General features: G+C 37.1%; 9 protein-coding genes and 2 pseudogenes across 13 annotated transcripts; 6 read left to right on the top strand and 5 right to left on the bottom strand.

The window, feature by feature from the left end:
* Window positions 1-418: 418 nt before the first annotated feature.
* PTAC14 (plastid transcriptionally active 14) lies at window positions 419-4,900 on the top strand. Its single transcript, XM_012974231.2, has 13 exons — window positions 419-526; window positions 615-797; window positions 1,037-1,174; window positions 1,302-1,427; window positions 1,615-1,743; window positions 1,873-1,962; window positions 2,049-2,199; window positions 2,542-2,651; window positions 3,194-3,265; window positions 3,869-3,974; window positions 4,078-4,275; window positions 4,459-4,501; window positions 4,582-4,900. The coding sequence occupies exons 1-13, from the start codon at window positions 470-472 to the stop codon at window positions 4,658-4,660; spliced, it is 1,482 nt and encodes a 493-aa protein (XP_012829685.2). The 5' UTR covers window positions 419-469; the 3' UTR covers window positions 4,661-4,900.
* A 338-nt stretch (window positions 4,901-5,238) lies between these two features.
* On the top strand, window positions 5,239-6,395 carry LOC105950867 (small ribosomal subunit protein eS28x). Its single transcript, XM_012974237.2, has 2 exons — window positions 5,239-5,382; window positions 6,009-6,395. Exon 2 carries the CDS (start codon window positions 6,010-6,012, stop codon window positions 6,205-6,207), a length of 198 nt encoding a protein of 65 aa, XP_012829691.1. The 5' UTR covers window positions 5,239-5,382; window position 6,009; the 3' UTR covers window positions 6,208-6,395.
* A 517-nt stretch (window positions 6,396-6,912) lies between these two features.
* LOC105950864 (uncharacterized) lies at window positions 6,913-10,253 on the top strand. Its single transcript, XM_012974232.2, has 2 exons — window positions 6,913-8,588; window positions 9,075-10,253. The coding sequence occupies exon 1, from the start codon at window positions 7,154-7,156 to the stop codon at window positions 8,540-8,542; it is 1,389 nt and encodes a 462-aa protein (XP_012829686.1). The 5' UTR covers window positions 6,913-7,153; the 3' UTR covers window positions 8,543-8,588; window positions 9,075-10,253.
* Window positions 9,803-10,253, top strand: LOC105950868 (small ribosomal subunit protein eS28 pseudogene; annotated as a pseudogene).
* A 260-nt stretch (window positions 10,254-10,513) lies between these two features.
* Window positions 10,514-10,975, top strand: LOC148766130 (cationic amino acid transporter 5 pseudogene; annotated as a pseudogene).
* A 475-nt stretch (window positions 10,976-11,450) lies between these two features.
* Window positions 11,451-13,465, bottom strand: LOC105950871 (uncharacterized). The gene is made up of 8 exons (XM_012974240.2): window positions 13,169-13,465; window positions 12,899-13,048; window positions 12,620-12,796; window positions 12,436-12,524; window positions 12,276-12,340; window positions 12,039-12,141; window positions 11,853-11,966; window positions 11,451-11,733 (listed from the first exon to the last, which is right to left on the bottom strand). The coding sequence occupies exons 1-8, from the start codon at window positions 13,269-13,271 to the stop codon at window positions 11,578-11,580; spliced, it is 957 nt and encodes a 318-aa protein (XP_012829694.2). The 5' UTR covers window positions 13,272-13,465; the 3' UTR covers window positions 11,451-11,577.
* A 350-nt stretch (window positions 13,466-13,815) lies between these two features.
* On the bottom strand, window positions 13,816-14,972 carry LOC105950872 (small ribosomal subunit protein eS28x). Its single transcript, XM_012974241.2, has 2 exons — window positions 14,829-14,972; window positions 13,816-14,202 (listed from the first exon to the last, which is right to left on the bottom strand). Exon 2 carries the CDS (start codon window positions 14,199-14,201, stop codon window positions 14,004-14,006), a length of 198 nt encoding a protein of 65 aa, XP_012829695.1. The 5' UTR covers window position 14,202; window positions 14,829-14,972; the 3' UTR covers window positions 13,816-14,003.
* Window positions 14,973-16,506: 1,534 nt separating this feature from the next.
* Window positions 16,507-20,156, bottom strand: LOC105950873 (uncharacterized). Of its 2 annotated transcripts, none has more exons than XM_012974244.2 (11): window positions 19,356-20,156; window positions 19,125-19,235; window positions 18,926-18,982; window positions 18,783-18,845; window positions 18,635-18,703; window positions 18,399-18,491; window positions 17,953-18,057; window positions 17,798-17,875; window positions 17,442-17,570; window positions 17,067-17,172; window positions 16,507-16,861 (listed from the first exon to the last, which is right to left on the bottom strand). In XM_012974244.2, exons 2-11 carry the CDS (start codon window positions 19,230-19,232, stop codon window positions 16,671-16,673), a joined length of 999 nt encoding a protein of 332 aa, XP_012829698.1. In that variant the 5' UTR covers window positions 19,233-19,235; window positions 19,356-20,156; the 3' UTR covers window positions 16,507-16,670. The 2 variants fall into 2 exon arrangements, with proteins under 2 accessions (XP_012829698.1, XP_012829699.1); XM_012974245.2 differs by having other exon boundaries at window positions 19,396-19,429.
* Window positions 19,898-22,392, top strand: LOC105950875 (Haloacid dehalogenase-like hydrolase (HAD) superfamily protein). Of its 4 annotated transcripts, none has more exons than XM_088811546.1 (4): window positions 19,898-19,945; window positions 21,183-21,518; window positions 21,647-21,853; window positions 21,935-22,392. In XM_088811546.1, exons 2-4 carry the CDS (start codon window positions 21,261-21,263, stop codon window positions 22,229-22,231), a joined length of 762 nt encoding a protein of 253 aa, XP_088667672.1. In that variant the 5' UTR covers window positions 19,898-19,945; window positions 21,183-21,260; the 3' UTR covers window positions 22,232-22,392. The 4 variants fall into 4 exon arrangements, with proteins under 4 accessions (XP_088667672.1, XP_012829701.2, XP_088667671.1 ...); XM_012974247.2 differs by lacking the exon at window positions 19,898-19,945 and adding an exon at window positions 20,036-20,404; XM_088811545.1 differs by lacking the exon at window positions 19,898-19,945 and adding an exon at window positions 20,128-20,223.
* Window positions 22,393-22,535: 143 nt separating this feature from the next.
* On the bottom strand, window positions 22,536-24,723 carry PAC1 (20S proteasome alpha subunit C1). The gene is made up of 2 exons (XM_012974248.2): window positions 24,223-24,723; window positions 22,536-23,507 (listed from the first exon to the last, which is right to left on the bottom strand). Exon 2 carries the CDS (start codon window positions 23,497-23,499, stop codon window positions 22,750-22,752), a length of 750 nt encoding a protein of 249 aa, XP_012829702.1. The 5' UTR covers window positions 23,500-23,507; window positions 24,223-24,723; the 3' UTR covers window positions 22,536-22,749.
* Window positions 24,724-24,963: 240 nt separating this feature from the next.
* LOC105950879 (phosphoglycerate mutase-like protein AT74) lies at window positions 24,964-26,498 on the bottom strand. The gene is made up of 3 exons (XM_088811544.1): window positions 26,374-26,498; window positions 25,615-26,204; window positions 24,964-25,540 (listed from the first exon to the last, which is right to left on the bottom strand). Exons 2-3 carry the CDS (start codon window positions 26,054-26,056, stop codon window positions 25,107-25,109), a joined length of 876 nt encoding a protein of 291 aa, XP_088667670.1. The 5' UTR covers window positions 26,057-26,204; window positions 26,374-26,498; the 3' UTR covers window positions 24,964-25,106.
* Window positions 26,499-26,523: the final 25 nt, after the last annotated feature.

The following is a 26,523-nucleotide window of genomic DNA, read 5'->3' as shown; positions in this document are numbered from 1 at the left end:
ATTTTCACTCATCTTTTTACACTTTGTTACCATATTTTTTTTATTTAATTTATTAATTTCCACTTTTCTTTATTTATCTCTCCTCTTTTCCTTATCCCACTTTCTCTCCCATATCGGGCACCTTCACGCACCAGTAGCACCCCTTTCTCCCTCTCTTATAAGTGAATTGCATTACCCTTGGATCTTAAAAAAAAAAAAAAAAAATCTGCAGTTCTTGTCTTTTCTTTTCTATTCCTCCCACCAACAGATCCAGTCAACCGTCAAATAACCGGGGTCTTCACCGGTTTTCTTTCGAACCGGGTTTCGGCTGGTTTTTGATTTCTCCGGTTTTTAGCATCCAACCGGACCGGAAATGTTACGAGTCGCGGTCGAACCGGCCGATCCGGTCCGGTTCTGACAACATTACAAATAAGTTATGCAACCAGGGGATAACGTTTTGGTTTTCTACAACTTCACACACACAGTAAAAATGTCCATCTCCGTCCTTAATCCACCGGCATCCTGCATTTTAAACCACCACCACCAGGTCAGTCACCGCCCCTCCATTCCTCTTCATGTTTGTACAATACTTGTTCACATTTGGAGTTAATTAACTGCTACTTATTTCTTTACAGTTACACAAGTTTAATGCGTCTCCGCTACCTCCCATCAGTATCAGTGTGTGCAAGTGCAGAATTAGATCCGCTGTTATGGTTGCTGATGAAACTTCTTCTTCACTTGATTCATCTCCAATTTCTACTTCTACTTTCCCTCTTTTTCACCCCTCTTTACCTCCGGAACCTACTCCTGCTACTCAGGTACTTGTTTTACCTTTTGCTATTTCTTTCGCTCCCGAGTTTATGTTTCCACCTGACCTGTATTCATAAGATTTCCGTGTAATTAATGTTCAATAGCAGCAACTGTTTAGTACCAATTGCACATAATTAATTATATTCCATGTGTGCTGTTTGAACTTTGAATGCAAGCATTTTATTTTACCAATATCTATGTTGATTATCTTTTTTGGAGACAAAAGATACTCATTACCTGTTTACAGTTGGAGCCAGCAGACCCTGATTTCTATAAGATAGGATATGTTAGAAGTATGCGAGCTTACGGAATTGAATTCAGAGAAGGCCCTGATGGTTTTGGAGTATATGCCTCCAAAGACATTGAAGCTCTTCGTCGTGCCAGGGTACTTCCTCTTTCATTGTGGCATAAGTACTATTTGGACAAGAATTTATGTGCTTCCTTATATAATGTTCTATGGAATTGAATTCAGAGAAGGCCCTGATGTTCGTAATGCATCTTTGACTGTGTAGGTGATTATGGAGATTCCATTAGAACTGATGTTAACTATTAGTCAAAAGCTTCCTTGGATGTTTTTCCCCGATATCATACCAGTGGGTCATCCTATCTTTGACATCATCAACTCAACTAATCCTGAGGTAAATGTGGGATGCCAAATTTTCTTCACAGATGGAAATTATATTTTCCTAGGGTGACTCAAATCACTCTTTAAGGAATTTCAGCCCTCTACACACATTTTCTGTCTATTTAGTCGAGCACATTTAGCGACTGGCCGGTCTTATTTTGCAGTTCCTAATGTATATAACACTTTTTGGTTTCTGTCAGACAGATTGGGACCTGAGGATGGCATGTCTTCTTCTCTATGCATTTGATTGCAAGGGTAATTTCTGGCAGCTCTATGGTGATTTTTTACCCGGTCCAGACGAGTGTACTAGCTTTCTTCTAGCTACAGAGGTTTGATTTCCACATAGATTACTCGCAAATATTTAAAAGTAGATCCAAGTATAGAAGTTCCATGTCTCTAATATCACCTTGTTTTATTATCTGAGATGCTTTGTTTACTCCAACTTTGACCAATCGCAGGAGGACCTTTTGGAGTTGCAGGATAAGGAACTTGCTTCCACTTTGAGAGAACAGCAACGCCGAGCTCTTGAATTTTGGGAGAAAAATTGGGTATGAAGCTTCTTTTATTATTCCATTTTCTAGTCTCCACTGTTGTTTTTAAATCCCTTCCTCAACTTTAGCGCTTTACTTGTCAGCACTCTGCCGTACCACTTAAAGTAAAACGCCTTGCTCCAGAGCCGGAGAGATTCATGTGGGCATTGAGTATAGCACAATCTCGATGTATCGACAAGCAAATAAGAATTGGTGCCTTAGTTCAAGATTCGAATATGCTTGTACCTTATGCTGGTTAGCCTCTCTGAAATTGTTTTCTTTTTTCAGCAATTTTTTCAGACTTGCTCACTACCTTGGTTGCGAGGATTTTTCTATGGCTGCTTTTACATGGTATTAGAATAAATAGGAATTTACTCGGACCAAAGTTAAGGCATCACTCACAGAAGTCTAAATGACTATGAACTGCTGTTTAAGATATATAGATTTGACGTCCTGAGCTGATCGAATTTCAGAACCTACTAGTTCCATAAATCAAGCTACTAAAAATTTCAGTTTTACTGTTGTTAAGTAGGTTCACTGCAGATGATCAGAAAATATGTTGCTCATAATCGACTGTGATTGGTCCTTTTTCTGCAGATATGTTAAATCATTCTTTTGAGCCAAATTGCTTCTTCCACTGGCGCTTCAAGGATCGAATGCTTGAAGTGATGATAAATGCTGGGAAAAAAATAAAAAAAGGAGACGAGGTATGCAATGCTACATGCTTCTTGATGAAACAAATATGTCTTTGTTGGAAATCCATGCATAAAAACCATTAAAAAACCATACATATTCAACCATCAATAAGCTCAATAGGAATGTTCTTATGAGAATTGACATTTAATTATTTCTTGTTATTCAGAAGCCCCATTGATATATAGTCGAGACTAGCAGTTCTTTAGCTGTAAGATGATATGAAGAGTTATGTCTGAAGGATCTGTACCACTTCAAATATTTTTTGGGAAAACATGTGAAGCGAGACTATTGCTTGATAGATATTTCTGAGAAAGATGCGGAAGGGAAATGCCTTAAAAAAAAGATTTTGAAAATGATTAAAAGAAATCATTATGGTCTGGTGCTTAAATGAATGTTCTTGAATGGCCCTATAACCAATGGAAGTATAGTAAAGTGCGTTTGTGAAGATTTATTAGGATGATTTGTCTCTGTCCCTATGATGCTTTTGGCAAGCAGAGCAGTCTTTTTGTCACATTTTTTTAATTTACTTTTCATAATTGTGATATCTATGCAGATGACAGTTGATTACATGGACGGAAAGATGAATAACCTTTTCATGCAAAGATATGGGTTTTCATCTCCAGTGGTAATTTTCTATCTATCAACTCTTTTAGTTGATGACTGCTAAAATCATGATTCTCATCCCTGGCCTATCTCTTAGCATCAATAGTATAGTAACAGCTGCCCTCCCATAAAAATAAAACTTGTGTCATATGTTGCTCAAATATGTCCGATGATCGAGAAAATGCACGAAAACAATAAGTAAAACATTTTTGTCAGTGCCCTGGTTCGTATTAGACTTCAAATGCTAAAAAATCAATTTTCTGGGTTAGTCTTTTGACACCTGTTCTGATTCTTTTTTGTTTGTGTGTGTGTGTGTGTCTCAATATTAAGTAAGCATTTCAGGTGTTTAAGTATGGGTCAGTTTTGTTTTACTTATTAGTTGACAGAAGCATTTGCTTTAAGGCTGGATTTCCTTCAATGATCTATATTTTACATGACTCGTATGGTAGGCAACATTTAACAAGAGAAGAAAAATAGTACTGTTTGACATCTCACGTTTTGGTGTTTACTTTTAATGTGCTCGACTACCTCCCAAGGTTTTGCATAGTCTTAGTGACGTCAAATTTGTTATGGTTTATTTGGTAATTTCTTCTAATACTATACCTATGTGACATGAATATTGCAGAATCCTTGGGATGTTATCCAATTCTCTGGCAATGCACGGGTTCATTTGGATTCGTTTTTATCCGTCTTCAATATATCTGGTCTTCCTGAAGATTATTATCACAATAGTAATTTTACACCCTCCTCGTAAATATTCGATGCTTAACTTATATTAGCAAATATGAGTTGATTTCTGTTGTGACTCAAAATAGAGATTATGGTCCATGTCAGGTAAGCTATCTTATGACGACGATCGGTTTGTTGATGGGGCGGTTATTGCGGCTGCAAGAACAACACCCACTTGGTCAGACGGAGACATCCCTCTGATACCAAGTTTGGAAAGGAAAGCTGTAAAAGAGTTGCAAGAAGAATGCCAGCAAATGCTTGCAGGATTTTCTACAACTGTGGATCAAGATCAGAAAATTTTAGGTATACATAGTTGATGGTTTTTAATTTGCCAACACCTAATAAAGATTCTGCTTTCTTTGAAGTTTGATAGTAGTCGACTGATTTCCTGTTCCTGAAGGAAGATAATAATATATTTCGGAAAGCAGTAAACCTGTTCTTTAAAGTTTAATTGTCATGATCTATAACCTTTGTTAATTGTTGTAGAGTCTATTCCTGAAGCTACGAGGACGCATGAAGCTGCAATAAAGTACGTACAGTTTTCATAAAACTTATAGTCGTATAGAGTTTTCAGATCTAGCTTACTTGATGTTGGTTTCTTGTATGCAGGTATAGGTTGCACAGGAAATTATTCATAGAGAAGGTTATTCAGGCACTGGATATCTACCAAGAAAGGATATTATTCTAATCATTAGACAAGGTTGTAAGAGAATTTTGGCTCACCTCACACCTAAAATGTCTGAAGATTCAGTGCCTGGAATGTCTCGTCCGTTTGGTTGCTATGAAGTCCAGAGTTTTTGGTTTGAGCACAGAGATAATTATAGATTGGTTTGAGTCCAGAGTCGTAGTTTATAGAGAGCAACTTCATGTATAATAATATTATGTATGTTCTGTTAAGAAATTCAAATAGAATTAAGGTTGCTCATCATCTCTATTATGCATTCATGTCCTTAAATAAATACATATGTTGATCTAACAATCTGTTTACTCACCAACTATAATTCTGAAATACCTGAATGGTTATAATTTGATAAGTTTAAAATCAATTAATATTAAGTTTATCTTTTTCATTGTCTTCTGATACTGTCAACGATTATATATTTATATACAAGGAGCATTGAATTAAAACTTTTTCCAAGTAAGAATAAGAATTAAGAATAGTAAAGAGGGTAGGAATGTAACTTCCCCCAACTCCGGGCCCAAAAGAAAACCTTTTGTTTGGGCTTTGTGTTTCGGTCTTGCCCATTTGTAAAAAGTGACAGAGTGGGGGTAGGAATGTAATTTTCCCTACACCCAAGGCCTGTATATAAAAAAAAAAGAAAAAGAAATCCTCCTGCTAGGGTTTTCATTTTCGTTCTTGGCATCAAACAATTTCGCCTGCCGCTCCAACTCTGTGTTCTTTCGTTTCAGGTTCGTTCATCTTCGATAATATGTTTATATCGTCAGTATATTTAGATCATTATGCCGTTATTTCGTTCGTTCGTTCTAATAGATGCTGAATTATTTTATTTTGATTTCAGTTTATGTTCCCTTTATGTTTGTTTTTTTTGATTTTACTGTCTTACACTGTGCAGTCTTATGGTTAATTTCATGAATGTAATGTTTTATAGGGCAGAATTATGTTGATTTTAATTATTGAAAATATTATTTTCGGTATTTGTGAGGTTAATAATCAAGAATCAAACTCTGTGTTGTAGTATGTGGATCAGTGGATGTATAAACTCAATTGTTTACAACTGATTTTTCATCATCGAATATACTGCTACTTACTCTGTCTATGTTTCCGAGTCTTTGTCTGCATAGTTTGTTAGTATATATGTTATCTGCTAATGCTGAGGTAGTTTATTGTGCTTTCTAGACAAGCTTTTCTTACCATTGTTTCATTAGTCTCTTGGTTAATTTCGTTTTTTGTTGGGTGTTCTCTAATAATTTTGAGCTTAAGTCTCAATGTGCTTTCTCCATAGACATTGCACAATATTGCTACCAGTTAAGCTTGATTTCCTGAGAGTTTTTTTTTTTTGTTTTGGTTGGTGCAGAATGGAGTCGCAAATTAAGCATGCTGTAGTTGTGAAGGTGATTGGCAGGACAGGTTCACGTGGGCAAGTTACTCAGGTGAGGGTGAAATTTATCGATGATCAGAACCGTTTCATAATGAGGAATGTCAAAGGCCCTGTTAGGGAAGGAGATATCCTCACCTTGCTAGAGTCTGAACGAGAGGCTAGGAGGCTCAGATAGATGATTAATAATTGCTCTCGTATCATCATTATGTTTTGCTTGCTGATGCATTTCTTTTTGAGATATTAATTTCAATACCAAGTATTTTGATGTAAGCTTGATTTGGATTTGCGGGGATGTATCACAAGACTTGACTTTTGTTTCTGAATTGAGACTCTCTCATGTTTACTTGTTTGTTTTGTTTAAAATGGTTGTCTAATGTCTATTGTTTTTAAGCAAGTTGGATTTGGTTAATTAGTCTAAATTTTGGGAAGATGTACTCGAAGTTGAGCAATCAATCTTGGTTCCATTTTCTGGTAGAATTATGGAATCAAGTATACCTGGTGTGAGGATCTAGCGATGAATTCTTTTAGATTTTTTGATTGTAGAGATGTGATTGGTATTTTAAATTTTTGAAGATGGAGATCTAAGTGAAGCATGAACAGTGAAAGAATGGAGTTAAAACTTAAAAGCAATATACTTACATAAATGTGGAATGATTGGATAGTAAAATTAGTGACGTTATGATGTATGTAATTGTTTGTTTAAACAAGATGGCATACATACATACTGTTGCAGACAATTTAGTAGTAAGTAAAACACGAAATAATATGACATCTGTGCTTCCTCTTTTCCTCTTTAAAAAGCGGGAAAAAAAATAAAAATAATAAATAATAAAAAATAAAAATAACGGCTTAAATAAATCACATCATTCATCTGGACCACACATTTGAATTCATCTTTAATTTCAAAGCAAATAACCGCTTAAGTAAAGTATCTCAGAAGACAATGCAATAACAGACACTAAATATGTTTTCCTCGATTCTAAATTCAAACTTCTGAAACAAAACCCTAACAAGAACCACAACTCAGATTTTAACCTCTTCCTCTTTTCCGGTGAATTAGGGTTTTTAAGCACCTCCACATATATTTTCTTACAGAAATCCCACTGTGTTTTTTTAGGGTTATGTATAACGTTTCTTCAATGGACATCGACGCAGACATTGCGCACTGGATGCTGGATTACCTGCTCAGACAACCGCTGGAGGAGTGGAAATTGAGTGCCTTGATCGACGCACTGCCTCTGTCTAACACAGACACGAACACTAGGTTGGAAAGGCTGATTTTACTGAAACAATTGGAATATAAAGCGGCGCGTTTTCCAGTTTCTCGAAGCACGCTTGTACTGTTCGAACAACTGGAGGAGTTGGATTCCAGACAGGGTAACATGAAAGTCTCGGATGGGATGAAGCATGCCTATTGTGCTGTGGCAGTGAATTGGACGATGGAGGGGGCAATATGCCAAATCGAGTTTTTTCATGCAGTAACGGGTCTGATGGAGAGGATAGAAATGATGGAGAAGCATGTAGAAAGGAACGGGGCTTTGTGTTCTGAAGAGCTTTCGGAATGGATAAAAGACATCAAAGCTTCCATGTGGAATGCCCATCTTTTCAAGAGCATCATGAAGAAGGTGGAGGGTCTTGATGTTCTTGATGCAGTTAGGGTTTTTGTGAAGGGGGAGAGGGAGAAGATGGGCCCTCCGTTGCTGGAGTTGGTGAAGAAACTGAAGGATGATGAATATGTTATGGAATTTCTACGTGGAAAAGCGAAAATTGTCGATCCTGATTCTGGTGATGAAAATGCAATGGGGCCATCATATGAGACGAGCTGCAAATCGCCAATGAGCGAAGAAGTTCGTATTGTTCGGCGAGCCCTTCATAAGAGTTTATTGGATCTTGAAGCAGTCGTGAAGGATCCCCTTCCCGAAGCATTGAAATATTCTGCTGAAGTCATGGCTAAATTCATGGCCCGTACTGGTGGAAGAAACATGGCTCAAGAAGAAAACATGAATCAGGATACTGTAAAAGAAAATGCTGAATCCATGGCTGGTACTAGTGCGAGGGAGATGCCCGGAAAAGAGAATCATCTCGAATTGAACCAAATTGATGTGGTAGGTGATGGAAATGTTCAAGCTACTACTGGTATTGACAAGGGCAATGTCCGTAGACCAAGTTTGATGGAAAGGAACAAATCTGCTCGTACCTCTGAGTGGACTGAATATGAACCTGAAGAAGAGCAAGGGTCGAGGTTACCTAGCCCAAGGACGACAAAGAATGCTCCTAACAAACCTGGAAAGGAAAATGGAAAGGATAGGAGAATACGCCGGCTCTGGACTTCTGCTGAAGAGAAAGCTTTCGAGACTGCAGTAGAGAATCTTGGAGTAGAGAAGCCTGGAAGCATACATTGGAGGGCTATAGCTACCGAGTACAGTGACACAATTCAAGATAGAACTGCCGAGGATTTGCGGTACAAGTGGAGAAACATGACGAAAGCGAAAGCAAAAAGATACGGTTGATTTACGGTTAATATGGTCTTTTTTACATGGAACAAGTATCCATATGGTAAGTTGCTTCTTTGTTTGTATACTTTGGCTGGTTTTATTGATGTATTTGATGCTCTTGGCATCTGTTCATTTTGTATAGAGGGCTGTAAATCAGTGGAGTAGTGCCCTTGTTAGCACATGAGTGGGTTTTTTTGAGTATATTTTTGTATGCCCTAGTATGTGTGGTGTAGTTGTGCAGCACTTTTGATGTATAAAATTTTCAACATTGTGTTTCTAAACAATTACTGAACGAAGTCGTGGATAAACCGATGCTTGTGGTTTTACAGGCTGCGTATATGACTTCCTAATCTCTGTAGCAGATTTTAACAGGCGATGATTTGTAGCAAAGTAGAACTTTTACGGTCCGAATTCATTCTTACTGTGTGTTCTCATAGAAGAAAGTTTAGCTTGTTCATGTTTCTCCGATTGGGATCTCGTTTAATGTTCGAATGCATTTCAATGCAATTAATTATTACAATGTATTTATATAGTTTACACTTTACAGTGTCAAGCTTCGTGCCAGACGGAAAGAAGGACTTTAGAACAGGCCTTAAAAACACTCTCTGTTGAACTTAGCCCGTCGAAGAAAAATCTCCATCCCTGAAGTTTAGAGCAGAACACGTTCTGATCCGTCTAGAAGGAACGTTATCGTGATATTATTACCAGGAGCCTTTCTATTACATTGTATAAGCATGTATAACAATTTTGGTATAGTAGAATTGGCAGGAGCAGATGTAATTGAATAGATAAACCAAGTTGTTGGACGAACAAGCAAAGCAAGCAGATGGATAGGCATCACGACAAACCTTCAATTTCGAGACACAAATTAAATCAAAGCAAGCAGATGGATTTTACTTGAATCTAATTATTGAAAATATTATTTTCGGTATTTGTGAGGTTAATAATCAAGAATCAAACTCTGTGTAGTAGTATGTGGATCAGTGGATGTATAAAGTCAATTGTTTACAACTGATTTTTCATCATCGAATATACTGCTACTTACTCTGTCTATGTTTCCGAGTCTTTGTCTGCATAGTTTGTTAGTATATATGTTATCTGCTAATGCTGAGGAAGTTTATTGTGCTTTCTAGACAAGCTTTTCTTAGCATTGTTTCATTAGTCTCTTGGTTAATTTCGTTTTTTGTTGGGTGTTCTCTAATAATTTTGAGCTTAAGTCTCAATGTGCTTTCTCCATAGACATTGATCAATATTGCTACCAGTTAAGCTTGATTTCCTGAGAGTTTTTTTTTTTTTTTGGTTGGTGCAGAATGGAGTCGCAAATTAAGCGTGCTGTAGTTGTGAAGGTGATTGGCAGGACAGGTTCCCGTGGGCAAGTTACTCAGGTGAGGGTGAAATTTATCGATGATCAGAACCGTTTCATAATGAGGAATGTCAAAGGCCCTGTTAGGGAAGGAGATATCCTCACCTTGCTAGAGTCTGAACGAGAGGCTAGGAGGCTCAGATAGATATGTTCATTATGTCTCGTATTATCATCATTATGTTTGATGATGCACTTCTTTTTGAGATATTAATTTCAATACCAAGTATTTTGATGTAAGCTTGATTTGGATTAGCGGGGATGTATCACAAGACTTCAATTTTGTTTGTTTCTGAATTGAGACTCGGTCATGTTTACTTGTTTGTTTTGTTTAAAATGGTTGTCTAATGTCTATTGTTTTAAGCATGTGGGATTTGGTTAAATAGTCTAAATTTTGGGAAGATGTCCAGGAAGTTGAACCATCTATCTTGGTTCCATTTTCTGGTAGAATTATGGAATCAAGTATACCTGGTATGAAGACCTAGCAATGAATTCTTCTAGATTAGTGATAGGTGAGATGTGATTGGTATTTCAAAATTTTGAAGATGGAACAACCGAAAACTGATTGAAGCTTGGATGTATTGGCTAGTTTACTTTCTGTGAGCACACTGTTCATCTTCACAATGATGGCGGTTGCGCTTCTTGTGAGGAGATACTACGTAAGAGGAATCACACCTAAGAAAAATCTGGTGAAGCTGGCTATATTTCTGCTGGTCATTATTGCTTCTTCAATGGGGACTTGTGCATGTTGGGGAATTAATCCAGGAGGATGGGTCGGGTACACAGTTACCATACCCGTTTGGTTTTTAGGGACTTTGGGAATTACAGTTTTGTTGCCGCAAGAAAGAACACCTACAGTTTGGGGAGTACCACTTGTTCCATGGTTTCCATCTTTGTCTATTGCTATAAATTTGTTTCTGATGGGATCTTTGGGAGCCAAGACATTTATAAGGTTCGGGATATGTACTGTTGTCATGTTGGTGTACTATGTTTTTTGCGGCCTCCATGCTACCTACGACACGGCCCAGCAAATGAACACTGAATCTGCAAAGATTAATAGAGAAGATGACAAAGAAGCCAAAGTCTAGCCCTTCAAATGGAATGGAGGTATTTCCAGCTCATCCACAATCTAGAACCTCTCCTGCTCCAAAATAAATATCATCAAAAACAGTATTATTAGGCAAGGCAATTTCGAAATTAAAAAAAAAAATAGCTTGATTATCAAAACTCTATCATCAATTGAATTAAATATAATTACACTATGCCCACCAATTCTAGTTCATTTGTTGATATCTATATATAAAATTCTCGTATGTGTGTAAATTTGTATATGAGATATATTATAGCATTTCTAGTTTTATTTTTCAGATTATAAAATAAATTACTTGCAAAGAAGAATTCATCAACTGTCGATGTTGATATTCTTTAATAATGTTGGAATTTTGTATCATATCCTGTGTTTTCCTATTAGCTGAAGAAATCAGACGAGCTTAGGTTTCTGAAGCAAAGAAGATTGATTCCAATTGTCCAAGAGAATTAGGTTAGGGAATAAAATTACTCATGTTATCCCGAAAAGAAAACCAATAATATAATCTGATTATATGTTGATAGTCCCAATCAGCAATTGGCAATTTTAAGGCTCATAACAAGTGACAAAAAGTCTGCAAATTTATTATTGACGAATGAATGTTTAATCTGTCCCCAAGGGCAGAGCGGGGCTTCCTAAAATGATGCACTCGTCATAGGAGGAGAAGGCCTTCAAAACACGCACATGATCACCCACTCTGATTGCCTTTCCTGTTTCTCCACTATAATTCGTGCACACCATAAACTGTCCCATGTAAACCTACAAAACATTTTACAACCAAAACCATGTTGATTATATTATGCCTGTTTCGGTAGGAAAAAGAAAAAAGAAAAAGATTAGGCAGCAGTTGTATGTCATCTAAATATCATTCTACGGACCTTTCCCTGGTGTTTCTGAGCACTAGGACGCAATATTTTGTCAGAACGGAACTTCATCAAAGTCTTAGTCGGCTCAGATCCCATTTCTGCAGTTTCTTGATTAATTGTGGGGACCTGAGATTACACTTGTATTAGATAATCCCCCATTTTATTGGTATCTATCTACCATGTTTAAGACATGTTTACCTTACAGCGGTCGCAGAGCTCTCCCCCATGGAAAACTAAGCCATTTATTTCAATCTCATCCCACAAATCCTCAGAGAAAGGTTTGCACCCATCAACAATGAGGCTGCCAAAGAAAAGCAAAACAAACACCAATGAAATGGAACATTAGCTAGCCCATTTCTGCATGGAACGGGATATTCATATTATGATGTCGGTTGAAAGATATATATAAGTACAACAAGGAGGCAAGCCAATTACTTGGCTCTAAATCTGTTGAGTGATACAGGTTCTGAGAGATGTTCGTTTAGTTCATTTACTGATTCCTGCAAGAGAATGAAGTATACAAAAGACCGATCTAAGATTCTTGTTCAAGGCAAATGTAATAGTTTTAACGTTTACCTTTTCTAATTGCACTTACTTGGGATAGCAGCAGGAAGGGATACATATCGGTGAAGTTGACTGTGTGGGTGCGGGCATAATCAGAGTTTACAGGCCTGTAAGCAGATGCTGCATTCACAAAACAAGCACTGCTCATTTGATTTTCCAAGAAACAAGGAAATGTGGAGATTATGTATATAGTTGTATCGAGGCAAAATAAATACATTCATCGAAACGAACTAGTCGACTGGGTTTCCCTAAATAATGAGAGAACCAGTTAGCAGCTTCATCACCCTCGTCCAAGGCAGAGCCAGACCATTCCCAGACTGAGACACCGTCGGCCACTGCAGAAGGTACAGCTAATGGAATCTTCAGAGCATTCATACCAGGTCCATTTATCACTGTAAGAAGAATTGGTAAGTGTAAATAACTTGAAACAGGGGAAAATGTAGTATATTTTCATAAGTTGAGTCAAAAAATATAGTTAATAGGGGGATTGACACCTAAGAAGGAGGTTTGATTAGGTATCCAGGCAGGAGAAAAGGCTTCAGGTGGCAAGTCTACTTGAATTAGGGCAAGTTTTGGTTGGACTCTCTGAGTGTACATCCTGCCTTTGGAGTTGATAACCATCCATAGTCGATCCCATCTTAATCCTGACCATTAACGATCATATTATTATTATATTATCGATCATTAAGAAGAGCCATCCATGGTAATCTTGAAGAAAAAAAACTATTAGATCAAATATTGATTGATTGATTGATGATAAATACCGTTAGGTGTAAGAGAGGCTTGCGGGGTGGAGATTGGACGGCATGACTTGATCGGGTAGACGAATATCGACTTGAGCTTAGTCACCTGTTCTCCGGCATCCATTATCGGCAGAGATTATCTTCTGTAATTTTTTCTTTTCTTTTTTATAAGAAAGTGAAAGTGAACTTGATCATATCCATATCCATATCCCCCTTTCTATCATATTTTTGTCTGTGTCTCTTTTTCTGTGTAGTTGGTATATCATATTATTTCGTGTTTTACTTACTACTAAATTGTCTGCAACAGTATGTATGTATGCCATCTTGTTTAAACAAACAATTACATACATCATAACGTCACTAATTTTACTATCCAATCATTCCACATTTATGTAAGTATATTGCTTTTAAGTTTTAACTCCATTCTTTCACTGTTCATGCTTCACTTAGATCTCCATCTTCAAAAATTTAAAATACCAATCACATCTCTACAATCAAAAAATCTAAAAGAATTCATTGCCAGATCCTCACACCAGGTATACTTGATTCCATAATTCTACCAGAAAATGGAACCAAGATTGATTGCTCAACTTCGAGTACATCTTCCCAAAATTTAGACTAATTAACCAAATCCAACTTGCTTAAAAACAATAGACATTAGACAACCATTTTAAACAAAACAAACAAGTAAACATGAGAGAGTCTCAATTCAGAAACAAAAGTCAAGTCTTGTGATACATCCCCGCAAATCCAAATCAAGCTTACATCAAAATACTTGGTATTGAAATTAATATCTCAAAAAGAAATGCATCAGCAAGCAAAACATAATGATGATACGAGAGCAATTATTAATCATCTATCTGAGCCTCCTAGCCTCTCGTTCAGACTCTAGCAAGGTGAGGATATCTCCTTCCCTAACAGGGCCTTTGACATTCCTCATTATGAAACGGTTCTGATCATCGATAAATTTCACCCTCACCTGAGTAACTTGCCCACGTGAACCTGTCCTGCCAATCACCTTCACAACTACAGCATGCTTAATTTGCGACTCCATTCTGCACCAACCAAAACAAAAAAAAAAAACTCTCAGGAAATCAAGCTTAACTGGTAGCAATATTGTGCAATGTCTATGGAGAAAGCACATTGAGACTTAAGCTCAAAATTATTAGAGAACACCCAACAAAAAACGAAATTAACCAAGAGACTAATGAAACAATGGTAAGAAAAGCTTGTCTAGAAAGCACAATAAACTACCTCAGCATTAGCAGATAACATATATACTAACAAACTATGCAGACAAAGACTCGGAAACATAGACAGAGTAAGTAGCAGTATATTCGATGATGAAAAATCAGTTGTAAACAATTGAGTTTATACATCCACTGATCCACATACTACAACACAGAGTTTGATTCTTGATTATTAACCTCACAAATACCGAAAATAATATTTTCAATAATTAAAATCAACATAATTCTGCCCTATAAAACATTACATTCATGAAATTAACCATAAGACTGCACAGTGTAAGACAGTAAAATCAAAAAAAACAAACATAAAGGGAACATAAACTGAAATCAAAATAAAATAATTCAGCATCTATTAGAACGAACGAACGAAATAACGGCATAATGATCTAAATATACTGACGATATAAACATATTATCGAAGATGAACGAACCTGAAACGAAAGAACACAGAGTTGGAGCGGCAGGCGAAATTGTTTGATGCCAAGAACGAAAATGAAAACCCTAGCAGGAGGATTTCTTTTTCTTTTTTTTTTATATACAGGCCTTGGGTGTAGGGAAAATTACATTCCTACCCCCACTCTGTCACTTTTTACAAATGGGCAAGACCGAAACACAAAGCCCAAACAAAAGGTTTTCTTTTGGGCCCGGAGTTGGGGGAAGTTACATTCCTACCCTCTTTACTATTCTTAATTCTTATTCTTACTTGGAAAAAGTTTTAATTCAATGCTCCTTGTATATAAATATATAATCGTTGACAGTATCAGAAGACAATGAAAAAGATAAACTTAATATTAATTGATTTTAAACTTATCAAATTATAACCATTCAGGTATTTCAGAATTATAGTTGGTGAGTAAACAGATTGTTAGATCAACATATGTATTTATTTAAGGACATGAATGCATAATAGAGATGATGAGCAACCTTAATTCTATTTGAATTTCTTAACAGAACATACATAATATTATTATACATGAGGCATAAAAGGTTTTAAGTTGGATGTCTTTGCATGGGCAAAACCTGCTATTATTACAAATATAATCACCACTGTGTTGACAGCTGATGCAATCCAGTTGAAGTATGAGGTTTTTTTCGCACTCGTCATTGCAATCGTCGATGCAATTATGAGAACCCCAACAGCAATCGGATCCAATAAGTTGAACCCATCGGTGAGATTTGTATGTATACGTAACGAGTTGGGGTGGCGGTCCAAAAGGGTAGTGAAGTAAGAAGTCCAAGATCTAGCAACTGCTGCACTTCCGACAATGGATTCGAGAAGTATATTACCTGCTGTAATAAATGCGGCGAGATCTCCTATTTAGACTCTCATGTAAGCAAATGATCCTCCAGCGACAGGGATTTCAACGGCGAATTCGATGTAGCAGAAAACAGGGAGCATGGCAGAGATGCCTGAAGCCACGTATGAGAGGACAATGGCGGGCCCCGCATGGTCGTGTGCTTCTTGGCCGGTGAGTACAAAGATGCCAGCACCGATGACAGAGCCAAAACCGAACCAGGTGAGGTCCCACCAGTTGAGGCAGCGTTTCATGCTGTTTTCGCTCTCTTTGCGGAGATCGACAAGCTCCTTTGAGTCGTCGGACCTGCTCAGGAGGCGGTCTTTGAGTCTGGATTTGGTCTGAGAAAGGGCGGATACGTAGGAACTCCAGTTGTCGAAAGACTTTTCTGGGAAAAAGTCTTGTTTGCTCCAACTCCAGTAACTCTTCGGTTGGGCATCAAAAGTTGTATCTCCTTCTACTTCCACATATATATACATATATATATATATATATATATATATATATATATATATATATATATATATATATATATACATATATTTGGCTTTTAGCTCTTGATATGTGTTCTCAGCGACTTGGTATTAATAGCACAGTGGGTGTGATCAATCACAGGGTAGATGAGAGCATTAGTTATTGCTGTGGGGTCTTGCATTTACTTTTCTTGTAGAATAGACAATTGATCAATCCAAGGAAGTCGGCTATGTGGGCGGCTGTCCCATTGATATGTGACCTAAATAGGCATCTACTGGATTTTTTCAATACAAACAAAATGGACTTTTATAAAAATCAGTGCATCTTAAAACAAGTGAGATTAAGTTGTTTCAGATATACGGTAAATAATTTCAAAAATAGAATTATAATGTCTGCCCAAGCAAAACCAGTTGCATTTTCTGTTATAACTAGAGCACAAAGAGTCGCCCTACTACACTACTATACTAACACCCACCCAAAAAAAAAAAAAAAAGAAGAAAAGGATTACCACCATGATTTCCATGCCTTTTGCATTTTATTTCCAACGTATCTTAATCCATGCACTGCACCGGCAGTCAGTAGACCTGCAACAGCCTGTCTTGCACTGGAAATCATTACTTTGTTTCTCAGAATCTTCCGCATGCAATATGCACCCTCTTCCTTTGATTTTATTAACATTTTTCGTGTAGCTCGACCTGTATGACAATGTATTCAATAGAAATGTTAACCTGTTGGCTGTGATCAAATCATTAAAACATACTATATCAAGAATCTCATTCTATAGGAAATACATTACCAACCAGCGTATGTAGTTAAGCAAATGTTAAAACCTTAGAACAATACTATTAATTAAGTTTTTTATTCAAAAATAAAACATAGCAAATAACTCTTAGATCATACCAGATTCATCAAACACTTTCTCCTCTCCGAGCTTGATTCCCATCTTGCTTCTGAGTGGCAAAGGAAGGGAAGACACAAGGGAGCAAGTGCTAGACAACCCACAATCCTGATTTGACAAATCAAGTACATCAGATATTTCGACAGCAACTTTGTCTATATTCATCTTCTAAATAAATTAGAATAAATCCTTGCCTAGATGCGGCTTAGTTTTGCTCGTCGTCAGGTAAAAACCGTTTCTCAAATTTACTAATTCATTGATAAATTATCAATATGGGTAACCAACATATGATTGAAATAATTAAGAGAGCCCAAGAAAGAATTTAAAACTTAACTGTAAGAGGCGGTTTCCTATAAAGTTTGAAAATATGGACCAACCTGAATTATGTTTACTTTTTGATCAACAAAAGGCGATAGTCTTAATAAGTCCCTGGCTGCAAAGTCTTCTAAAAGCGGTTTGTACATCGTTTGAAATAACTTAAATTGCCCTTGCACAATCTTTTTCACCTGGGAAAACATAAAGAAGTTAGTTCTAGCATGTCAAGAAACTACTCTAGAATTGTGTTGATATTTTTTATGGAACTGGACCAGATATGAGAAAGATATATTATTCTACTTTCTAATATGTAGTGGAGACGAGCAGAAAGAAAAGAAGCAGATTTATCTCAAGTCTTGATATGCTATCATATAAGGACTCCTTCCGAATTTCCCGCTTGAGCGTCAATCATATTTACCTTATTTTTATCCTCTGCAAAAAGCATCCGAAGATCACCCATGTATGAGAGGCTACATATTTTGGCATATAACTCTTCCTGAAAATACATCATATCTGATTTACTTGTTATAATTTTCAACTTCAAATGATTGCGGAAACTGAAAAGAACCAAACCTCACTGAACTTTGACGGCAAAAGAAGGAGAGCGGCGGAGGTTGCAGCCTTCAGATTTACAGAGTTGAGTTTTTCTATGTCCAAGTTATCTATTATGACTTTAACCTGAACCATTAAGATGTCTCTGGTGTTACATATGAACAATTAGTACGTAAGCCCATGTCCAGTAAAATAAAGACATGATAAAAATTAACGGCGGAAAGTAGGACTGAAGTATGAAAGGTTATGTATTTTTTTTATTAAACCGTCAATGAAAAGCAATTTTAATATATGAATTCCGTCGAATTGAGAACTACAGTAAAAACATGCATAAAGAAATTGATTTCAATTTTCAAGTGAGTGTGCCCATTCTAGAGTTGATAGAGCTGATTTTGCATACATTAACTTCAATATGACAGACTACTAACAAATGAGTTCAGAGGAGACAAATAATAAGCAAGACATACTGGTTTCTGCAAACGACCACTCATGTAGAACCTCTCCCATCCCAGAATGTCCTGAACAAGATCATGCATTCGAACAACACCGTACTTGAACATCTGGAGGAGTATCTCATGTCATATTCTAATGAGAATACACCAAAGAGTAGACCCATATAGAGCAACTAGATAGAGAATATATATGTAATAAACCTAGACAGCTTCACAAAACATCATAACAACAATCGTGATGAAATAAATACCCGATCCTTGTGAGAAACAAATGGATTGAAGTGTACACCAACACCGATGTCATCTGCTACCTCAGTAATCTACCAAAACAAGTTCAAATACATATCATTGTAAAATAAACTAAAAATCCAGAATGAGAAGATAGATATGAAGTAGCACCAGCCGCGATCCGCCAAGGTGGACCATCCATGATGCGTAATGATTCCGGTTCATCTTCAGATTCTTGATCACAAAAGGCCAAATCATCATCAGTTTCTAATCCACATTCATACCACTGAAAGTGTAAAAGATGAAACAAATACCTCAGTGTGCCATTGCTGGGGATCTGACACACCAAGAATGTAATCTATCATGGATGCCTGGATAAACCAAATCAAATCATCCAAGTGAAAAATAAAATTGAACGTGAAAGTGCGAAATTTGGAAAAAAATAAAATTCGACTGCTAAAAAGTATAGGCTCAAGCAAACAAGAAAGTAAAAAGAAAATATAAAAATGGGACCTTGTTAAAATTGTTAGGATGGAGGGAGGAGCCATATATGCAGGCAAACTCAACTGGGGGCAGAGCTTGCAGGAAACTTGCAGGGTCAAGTCTATCTGGACCATCCATTCACTACAATGATCAAAACTTTGTTAGACATTTCATCAAACAGGTCAAGTGCATGACTTGTTTGGCTTAAAAAAACTGCAATAGTCAACTGACAAACTACCAACTGTAAGCAAGCAAGCTCACCGTTGGGGTTGGGATGTATTTGGAAAGGAGGATTAATTACAGGGAGAATTCGAAGCGGTGCTTCAGTTTTAGAAACAACGGTATGAGGAGGAATGTGGATCGGCGGCAATTCTTAAAAAGATTATGGGCATGTTGTCTATGGGCCCAAAAGCAGCAGTAGTTCCCTTATTAATTGGGCTGCTATTGCCACTTTCTATATTCCTAATCCAAAGGTTTATTTAATTATTTAATAATAAAAATAAGGTTTTAGAAATACATATAAAGAGTAGGTCACTTATGTGAGGTAGTAGGACAATAATACATCAACCATGTAACATATCGAAATTGAATAAAAAAATGTTTAGCTTTCAATGGCCTAATAAAAGTAGTTTTTGTTAAGATTATCCAAATTTGTGTGTATGGTGTTTGTGTTGTTACCTTTCTCAATCTTAAAATCGTAACTCGCTTTTTCTCACGTTTTAGCTAATAATAATTAGTAAATAACTAGTAAATTATTGAGTCAAGAAAAGATAAAAAAGAAAAAAAGAAAAAGGAAATATTGAGAAATGAAAGCAGTGGGTAGAGAGTCCATGGTTTTCAATCCCACATCGGTAAATCCAAAATATTCTCTTCTTTTATTGTGAATATTAAATTATTTGGCTTTTTATACTTGCTTGCGGACACAATGCTCAATTTCAATTATTTTTAGTAAAAAAAAAAAAAAGGAATTAAAAAAGATTCTATCTTCGGAGTATCTTAAGTAATGAGTATACAGCCAAATGTTTAAAAAATTGTGAAAAAATGAGAAGGGGAAGAAGTTTTTGTTTTGGTGTAATTAGTAAAAATGGGAAGTTGACAACTATGAAGCAGCATCAGAATTAGAGACTTGGTGAGGAAGATTTTCAATTAAAATCAATAATGGAATGGTTGTCCATTATTGATTAAAAAAAAGATTTTCATATAACCAACCAACCAACAATTGAAGTCCACACCAATTTGCAATGGAGCTAAGCTACTAATTTTTCTACCACTCTCAGCTTCTCTATCTATCTATCTATCTATCTATCTGGGTAACTCTCTAAAAAAAAGTTTTCCTTTTTCTATCCTTTCTCGTTTGGTTTGTGTTTGTTTTTATGTTGATGATTCCTTGTGATATATCTATCATCTGGATAATTAAAAAGGCTAGAGCTTTCCGCATTTATTTGTTAATTGTTAATAATAATCCTTGTGATTTTTGAATCATGTTTTCATTCTGTTGGATGAGATGGGTTCCATGTATTACTGTTTATTGATCGAAGCACAACGGACTTTCACATTTACTGTTTGTGTGTATGTACTGTACCAGCCACCAGGATCCAAGTATGTGTGCGGGGGGATGTTTGGTATTTTTCCTTGTGATTGAGTATTAATTTTATCTCTTTTTAATTTTTTAATACATCATGCCTTTAGCTTGTTTTCCATTCCAGTTAGGAGTTAGGACCCTTGCTATGTCATCTCAGACCTTCTTTCTTCTTTTACCTTTATACGCCCGCCCTGTCATGTGAATGTTCTGAAAAATCATCAAATCAATTTTGTTTTTTTATTCATTGTGTCCCATGCTTCATCTTCAGGTATGCCCATACTAGCATATGTGATTCCGACCTTCCTTTATGTTTTTTGCCTAATGCTTTTACCAAATATAGAATTATATTACTTGTAGGATGAATGATGCAAGAGTTGGTTCCTCTCTCTCTCTCTCTCTCACTGATATTTCAAAAACATATTTCCGATTGCTTGGGAAATTTCATGTTAAGTGACGTATTAGAACCATTTCTAACCATTCAAATTGATGTGCTATACTCGACGCAGGGTTGTTTTGGAAGAGTTTGATACGAGTCTATTTGTGTGATACCTGGCTCTCGAGCATTCTACTGCAGTTTTGTTGAAATGTCTATGCTAACAAAGTTACGCTTAATTACGGTTGATGTTACTGGCACACTAATTGCTTACAAAGGGGAGCTCGGTGACTATTACTGCATGGCAGCCAAATCAGTTGGACTCCCTTGTCCTGACTATAAGCGGGTACATGAGGGTTTTAAACTTGCTTACACAGAGATGGTAAATAAGCACCCTTGTTTTGGATTTTCAGAGAAGATACCAAACATTGTCTGGTGGAAGACATGCGTGCGGGATTCTTTTGTCCGGGTAAGAGGAGATTGAACTATCGTTTATTTCCTAGGTTCTCACTGTCCGGCCCACACCAGAAACTTTCCTAACGAGTTATGCAAGTAAGATAAAACATATTAATTCTAAAATTATTGATCTCCTTACAGGCAGGATATGACTATGATGAAGAAACATTCGAGAACGTTTTCAGACGCATATACGCTACCTTTGGTTCCGCTGCACCATATAGTATCTTTCCAGATTCACAGCCATTCTTGAAAGGGCTTCGTGAGAAGGGTATTATTGTTGGAATCGTGAGCAATGCAGAGTATAGGTATCAGGATGTAGTCCTTCCAGCATTGGGTTTACATGAGGTAAACATTTTGCATATGAAATGTCTCAACTCTTTTTCTTTCACTGCATAAAGTCTGATAATTGCAAAATGTTGAATTCAGGGATCGGAATGGGACTTTGGCGTATTCTCAGGTCTCGAAGGTGTAGAAAAGCCAGACCCAAGAATGTACGAGATAGCCTTGGAGAGAGCAGGGAACATAGCACCCGAAGAGGCTCTTCATATTGGAGATAGCATCCGTAAGGACTACCTGCCCGCAAAGAGTGTTGGAATGCACGCCCTTTTATTGGACAGATTTAAAACGCCAGATGCTGAGAATTGGAAGAAATCTGGTGCTACTGTACTGCCCAACTTGGTTGCTGTACAAGAGTGGCTTTCCTCTGAGGAACATGGTCGCTAGTAACTTGTTTTCGAGTCTACTACAAACAAATTTACTGCCATTTTTCTATCTGACAAGTTGTAGTAGCAAACTTTTGTAAGGGATATTGTTTTATCTTGTTAATGATTAGACACTGGTTACCTAATTTAATCAAGTAGCTCTCAGTTTCAGTGAGCATAAAAGTGATGTTCAATGCAGATTTGTAGTGAACAAAGTGAATCATAGTTTTACTGAATATCATCTTCTGAAGGGTATGCATGAAGCAGATCTTTATACCCAACAAGAGCAACAAAAATACTGCAACCAAATTGAATGCATATCGACATTTTGAACTGAAAACGTTTCCTGCCCTCTTTGCAAGGTAATAAAATCAGTCATTACATAAACATAAGGGGTGCAGAAAATACGGGAAATGAAGAAAGAAACTTTAAATCGTCAACAGCATCACAGATAGAATTCAACAACATTGGCATCAAGTATTTAATAAACTAACAACTTTGAAATGCAGCAAAACAAGTCTGGTAGACCAAAATGCAGGCTTAAGAAGTCTCTGCAGCAGGTTGAGTAACTCCCGAATCGAGTAACAGCTTAGCCAACGCCTCTGGCGAGCAAACCTGGTACTTAACTTTACCATTAGACACGAAGACCTCAGCCAACTCAAGCTTCTCTGAGGTGAGACTTGTGCTATCCATTGTCTTACTAAGCACCTTGATTGCCAACTGAACAGCCTCTTTCCTCGTGATTTCATCCTTGTAGTCTTGCTTAAGCATCGACTGAGCGGCTTGATTATTTGCTCCAATAGCTGCAGCCTTCCAACCACTGTAGTTTCCACTAGGGTCACTCATGTAGAGCTGAAAGCCATAGTTTTTATCCCAACCTGCAAAGAGAAAAGAAACACCAAATGGACGGAGCCCACCAAACTGAGTGTAGCCTTGCTTGGTGTCGCACAAAGACTGAACCAACTGTTCAACCGGCATTGGCTCTTGATAAGAAAAAGTGTAGCGCTGGGCTTGGACTCTGGCTGTGTTGATGAGAATGTTGGCATCAGACATAATTCCAGCCACAGCACAAGCGACATGGTCATCGATCTTGTACATTTTCTCAGTGGCAGCAGAAGTCTGTAGAAGCTTCGAAGTCACTTTTTTCTCACCAACCAAAACAACCCCATCTTTGGATAGAATGCCTATGGCACTCCCAGCATTGCCAATTGCCTCCATTGCATACTCAACTTGGTAAAGACGGCCTTCTGGGGAGAAGATTGTCGTACGGCTGTCATATCTTCGAGACATGTTGTATACTACACATAAATACTTGATTATGAGATCAGAGTCCAAGTCAAATTAGCAAATAAGTGACCTAAGATAAAGATAAAACAGTTTAAAACATGGATATGCTGAACCAAAAAAGAAGAGAAATGGGATTGATCATGCACGAAAGAAATTGGTAAATTCACATAGACAACCTGCAACAATTATCTCGAGGCAAAATGGAAGATAGAGAGAACTGCAAATGACTAGCCCTTCCACAATAATATAGGCGATTTAATATGAAGCTTAATTAAAAAAAAATCTGCCACTAACGGAAACCCCCAAATATCAAACAAAAGATTAGGTCTGCGCAGTTGACACAAAGGTGTAACAGAAGTAAGTGGACCAAGTACTGAATATATGCGTTGTTTTTCCTTTAGACAATGTTGATAAAATTCAATCACCATTGTTACAACTTCCGAAAAGTATGAAATTCCAGTCTGTGAAAGTTGGGCTATGGGTTTGTCGTGCTTAATTGATTTTTCCAATAAATTGGAATTATTTCCATTTCATCTGCCCTAATCACAAAATTATAAATTTACCAGCAAGAAAACCAATCAGCAAACATGTTCGTGCCGATGTATTTTTCCCAGAAACAGAATAAGAAAATTATAGGGACAGATAAAGAGCTGATAAATGAAATTACGGTAAAACACAATCGAAAACCTAAGCAAATACATAGAGAGAGAAACGAGAGGAAAAAACCTGATGAAAGATCTGGATACGGATCTCGACAAAGTAAACAAAATGTCCGGGCACGAAAGGATTTTGATGAGAATCGGCGCTTTGGAACTTCACCGGAGCAGCAGCAGCAGCAGCAGCAGTATATATTTTGTTAGCTGTCTTTTCTTCCAAGCCTTGTTCCGTCTTTGAAAATAAATAATGTGGAATTTTCAGTTTGACCCCAAAAGTTTCCATTAATTCATTATCAACCGGCTCAATTCTTATTAATTTTTGTTAGTTACAATGGGCCTTAGCCCAAAACAAAAGAGGATAAGCGCATGAGCCCAAATTTAATAGGCTTTAGCATAATTGAGATCATTAAGTTTAAGAAAGGACCCAAGCCCATATTATCTTAATCAATGGTAAGTAGCCGCTAGCTGTGACACGTAGCAATCTTGGCATTTAGTCAAACAATATTGAAATGCAGGATAATTGGAGTGGGTGTTGGATGACTGCAAAATGGCCCACTTCAGCATCCCCACCCTTTTAAAATAATAATAATAATTATTATTATTATTATTATAAAATCATTATAATAACACATATATTTCCAGTACCATATGCAGTGAACATAGCGTTGAATAATTGAATCAAATCTAGCCAAATGGGCGTGTGATGCAAACTAGCAGGGATATGCCCCAAACTCTTGCTTTTGTGATGGAGGATTTACTTTGTTTGATTCTTGTAATTTCAACTTTGTTTAATGAAATATGTTACTCATAAAAAAAAAAAAAGGCATATCATATCATCATCAAGCCAAACGCAATTATCAAGAAGCAAAGTAACGACAGCATACAAAAAAAAAAAAAAAAGGATGAGAAATGTATGTCTGAAAATTAACTTGTGTCAAGGCCAAAAACATAATTTTACTTGGTGGTTTTATGATCTTCATCTTGATCCTGATCTTGCTGTTCAGAGTGGGAAAAGAAAGCATCATACCAAAGACAATGATGGTCTTCTTGTTTCAGGGCGTCAGAGGAGCCCGAAGCTCGAAGTCTCTGGTCGGCAATCATTTCATGGCTGAGTCCCCATTCTGTGAGCTTGTGATCATTGTGATTTATGGAGAGGCTGTACTCTCCACCGGATCCTAACTGCATCACTATAAACTCGCAATTATCTGGATTCTTGAGCCTCTCGAATTGATCCACACTCCACCTGAACCACCTCATCATAAATATCCTAATCGCCAGACCGTGCGACACTATCACAAGATTCAGCTCGCCACTCCCCCCATCATTATTATTATTATTAGGAATGCACCTCTTCATCTCTATGTCCCTCCACAGTGATTCAAGAAAATCTGCATCATACATCATCTACCAATTTACTAACATAACATGGTCATCATACTAAAACAAAAATAAAACAACATACTTGACACTCGATCGTACACATCAGCACCCGATTCTCCATCAGGGAATCTATAGAAGAATCTTCCAAATTTATTCCTCATCTCGTTCAGCTGCTTAATTTTGTGGGTATCGTGGAAATTCCCCAAGTCCTGTTCTCTGAGCCTGCACTCTTCTCTCACTCCAGCTATCTTGCTCTCCGGAAAAGCCCGGCCCATTTCCCTCAGTGTCGATCTAGTGCTTTTATAAGGGGACACATATATGTACACCTTCCAGTTGCAGTTCTCGTCCAACAGTCCCTTGATCAATACACCTGCTTCCTTGGCTTGGTCCATGCCCTTTTTGGTCAATTGAATGCTGTGATCTGGCAAAACCCCATCTTTGTTCTCCATGGTCTCACCATGCCGGACCAAGATTATGCGCTTTGGAAGCCACCTCTGCTCCTTGGAGCTGCTGCTTTCAGCCATTGATCTCTTCTTTATCACAATTTACAACTATTGTATCCCCTTATCTATGCTTTTAAGTAACAGATATGTGTTTGACTGCTGACCTATGCCCCCCCTTTCTCCTTACAAGCCGATCAATTCTCTTGGTCTTACCCACATATATAACCTACTGCTGAACAGCAATAAACTATCAAAGTGTAAGATCTTAATGAATATATAAAAAAAAAAAAAAAATATTGTCTTAGTGAAATGATTGTATATATAAAATAAACTGAGAAAACATCTTTCCAGATCAAAAGAGAGAATGCAATAAAGCTAGAAAGTAAATAAACTACTACCTCTTCTTTAGGTGGTCATGGTCAGGGGGATGGGTAAAAAGCTGTTAATAAAACATACCAGTCTTTGTGCCCATAAATTGTATATGCTCACTCGAGCGGGTGCGAATTCTCAGCAAATGTGAAGTAAAATACCCTGAGTGCTCAAGTATA

This window comes from Erythranthe guttata, chromosome 13 (assembly GCF_056151865.1).
Source record: "Erythranthe guttata isolate IM_541 chromosome 13, IM_541, whole genome shotgun sequence".
NCBI lineage: Eukaryota > Viridiplantae > Streptophyta > Magnoliopsida > Lamiales > Phrymaceae > Erythranthe > Erythranthe guttata.
The sequence above is the reverse complement of the archived record's forward strand: the minus strand, read 5'-3'. Positions and strand labels throughout refer to the sequence as shown.

Coding starts and splice junctions, on each gene's coding strand:
- PAC1 (XM_012974248.2), bottom strand. CDS start 23,499: ATGTCTCGAAGATATGACAGCCGTACGACAATCTTCTCCCCAGAAGGC.
- LOC105950864 (XM_012974232.2), top strand. CDS start 7,154: ATGTATAACGTTTCTTCAATGGACATCGACGCAGACATTGCGCACTGG.
- LOC105950879 (XM_088811544.1), bottom strand. CDS start 26,056: ATGGCTGAAAGCAGCAGCTCCAAGGAGCAGAGGTGGCTTCCAAAGCGC. Junction 25,541..25,614: donor TGTGTACGATCGAGTGTCAA/GTATGTTGTTTT, acceptor TGTATGATGCAG/ATTTTCTTGAATCACTGTGG.
- LOC105950867 (XM_012974237.2), top strand. CDS start 6,010: ATGGAGTCGCAAATTAAGCATGCTGTAGTTGTGAAGGTGATTGGCAGG.
- PTAC14 (XM_012974231.2), top strand. CDS start 470: ATGTCCATCTCCGTCCTTAATCCACCGGCATCCTGCATTTTAAACCAC. Junction 1,744..1,872: donor GCTTTCTTCTAGCTACAGAG/GTTTGATTTCCA, acceptor GACCAATCGCAG/GAGGACCTTTTGGAGTTGCA. Junction 3,975..4,077: donor TGAAGATTATTATCACAATA/GTAATTTTACAC, acceptor GGTCCATGTCAG/GTAAGCTATCTTATGACGAC.
- LOC105950875 (XM_088811546.1), top strand. CDS start 21,261: ATGTCTATGCTAACAAAGTTACGCTTAATTACGGTTGATGTTACTGGC. Junction 21,519..21,646: donor TGCGGGATTCTTTTGTCCGG/GTAAGAGGAGAT, acceptor ATCTCCTTACAG/GCAGGATATGACTATGATGA. Junction 21,854..21,934: donor CAGCATTGGGTTTACATGAG/GTAAACATTTTG, acceptor TGTTGAATTCAG/GGATCGGAATGGGACTTTGG.
- LOC105950872 (XM_012974241.2), bottom strand. CDS start 14,201: ATGGAGTCGCAAATTAAGCATGCTGTAGTTGTGAAGGTGATTGGCAGG.
- LOC105950873 (XM_012974244.2), bottom strand. CDS start 19,232: ATGGATGGTCCAGATAGACTTGACCCTGCAAGTTTCCTGCAAGCTCTG. Junction 18,492..18,634: donor TTGTTTCTCACAAGGATCGG/GTATTTATTTCA, acceptor ATACTCCTCCAG/ATGTTCAAGTACGGTGTTGT. Junction 17,571..17,797: donor TTGCAGAGGATAAAAATAAG/GTAAATATGATT, acceptor ATGTTTTCCCAG/GTGAAAAAGATTGTGCAAGG.
- LOC105950871 (XM_012974240.2), bottom strand. CDS start 13,271: ATGGATGCCGGAGAACAGGTGACTAAGCTCAAGTCGATATTCGTCTAC. Junction 13,049..13,168: donor AGCCTCTCTTACACCTAACG/GTATTTATCATC, acceptor GTTAATGGTCAG/GATTAAGATGGGATCGACTA. Junction 12,341..12,435: donor CCTTCCTGCTGCTATCCCAA/GTAAGTGCAATT, acceptor ATTCTCTTGCAG/GAATCAGTAAATGAACTAAA.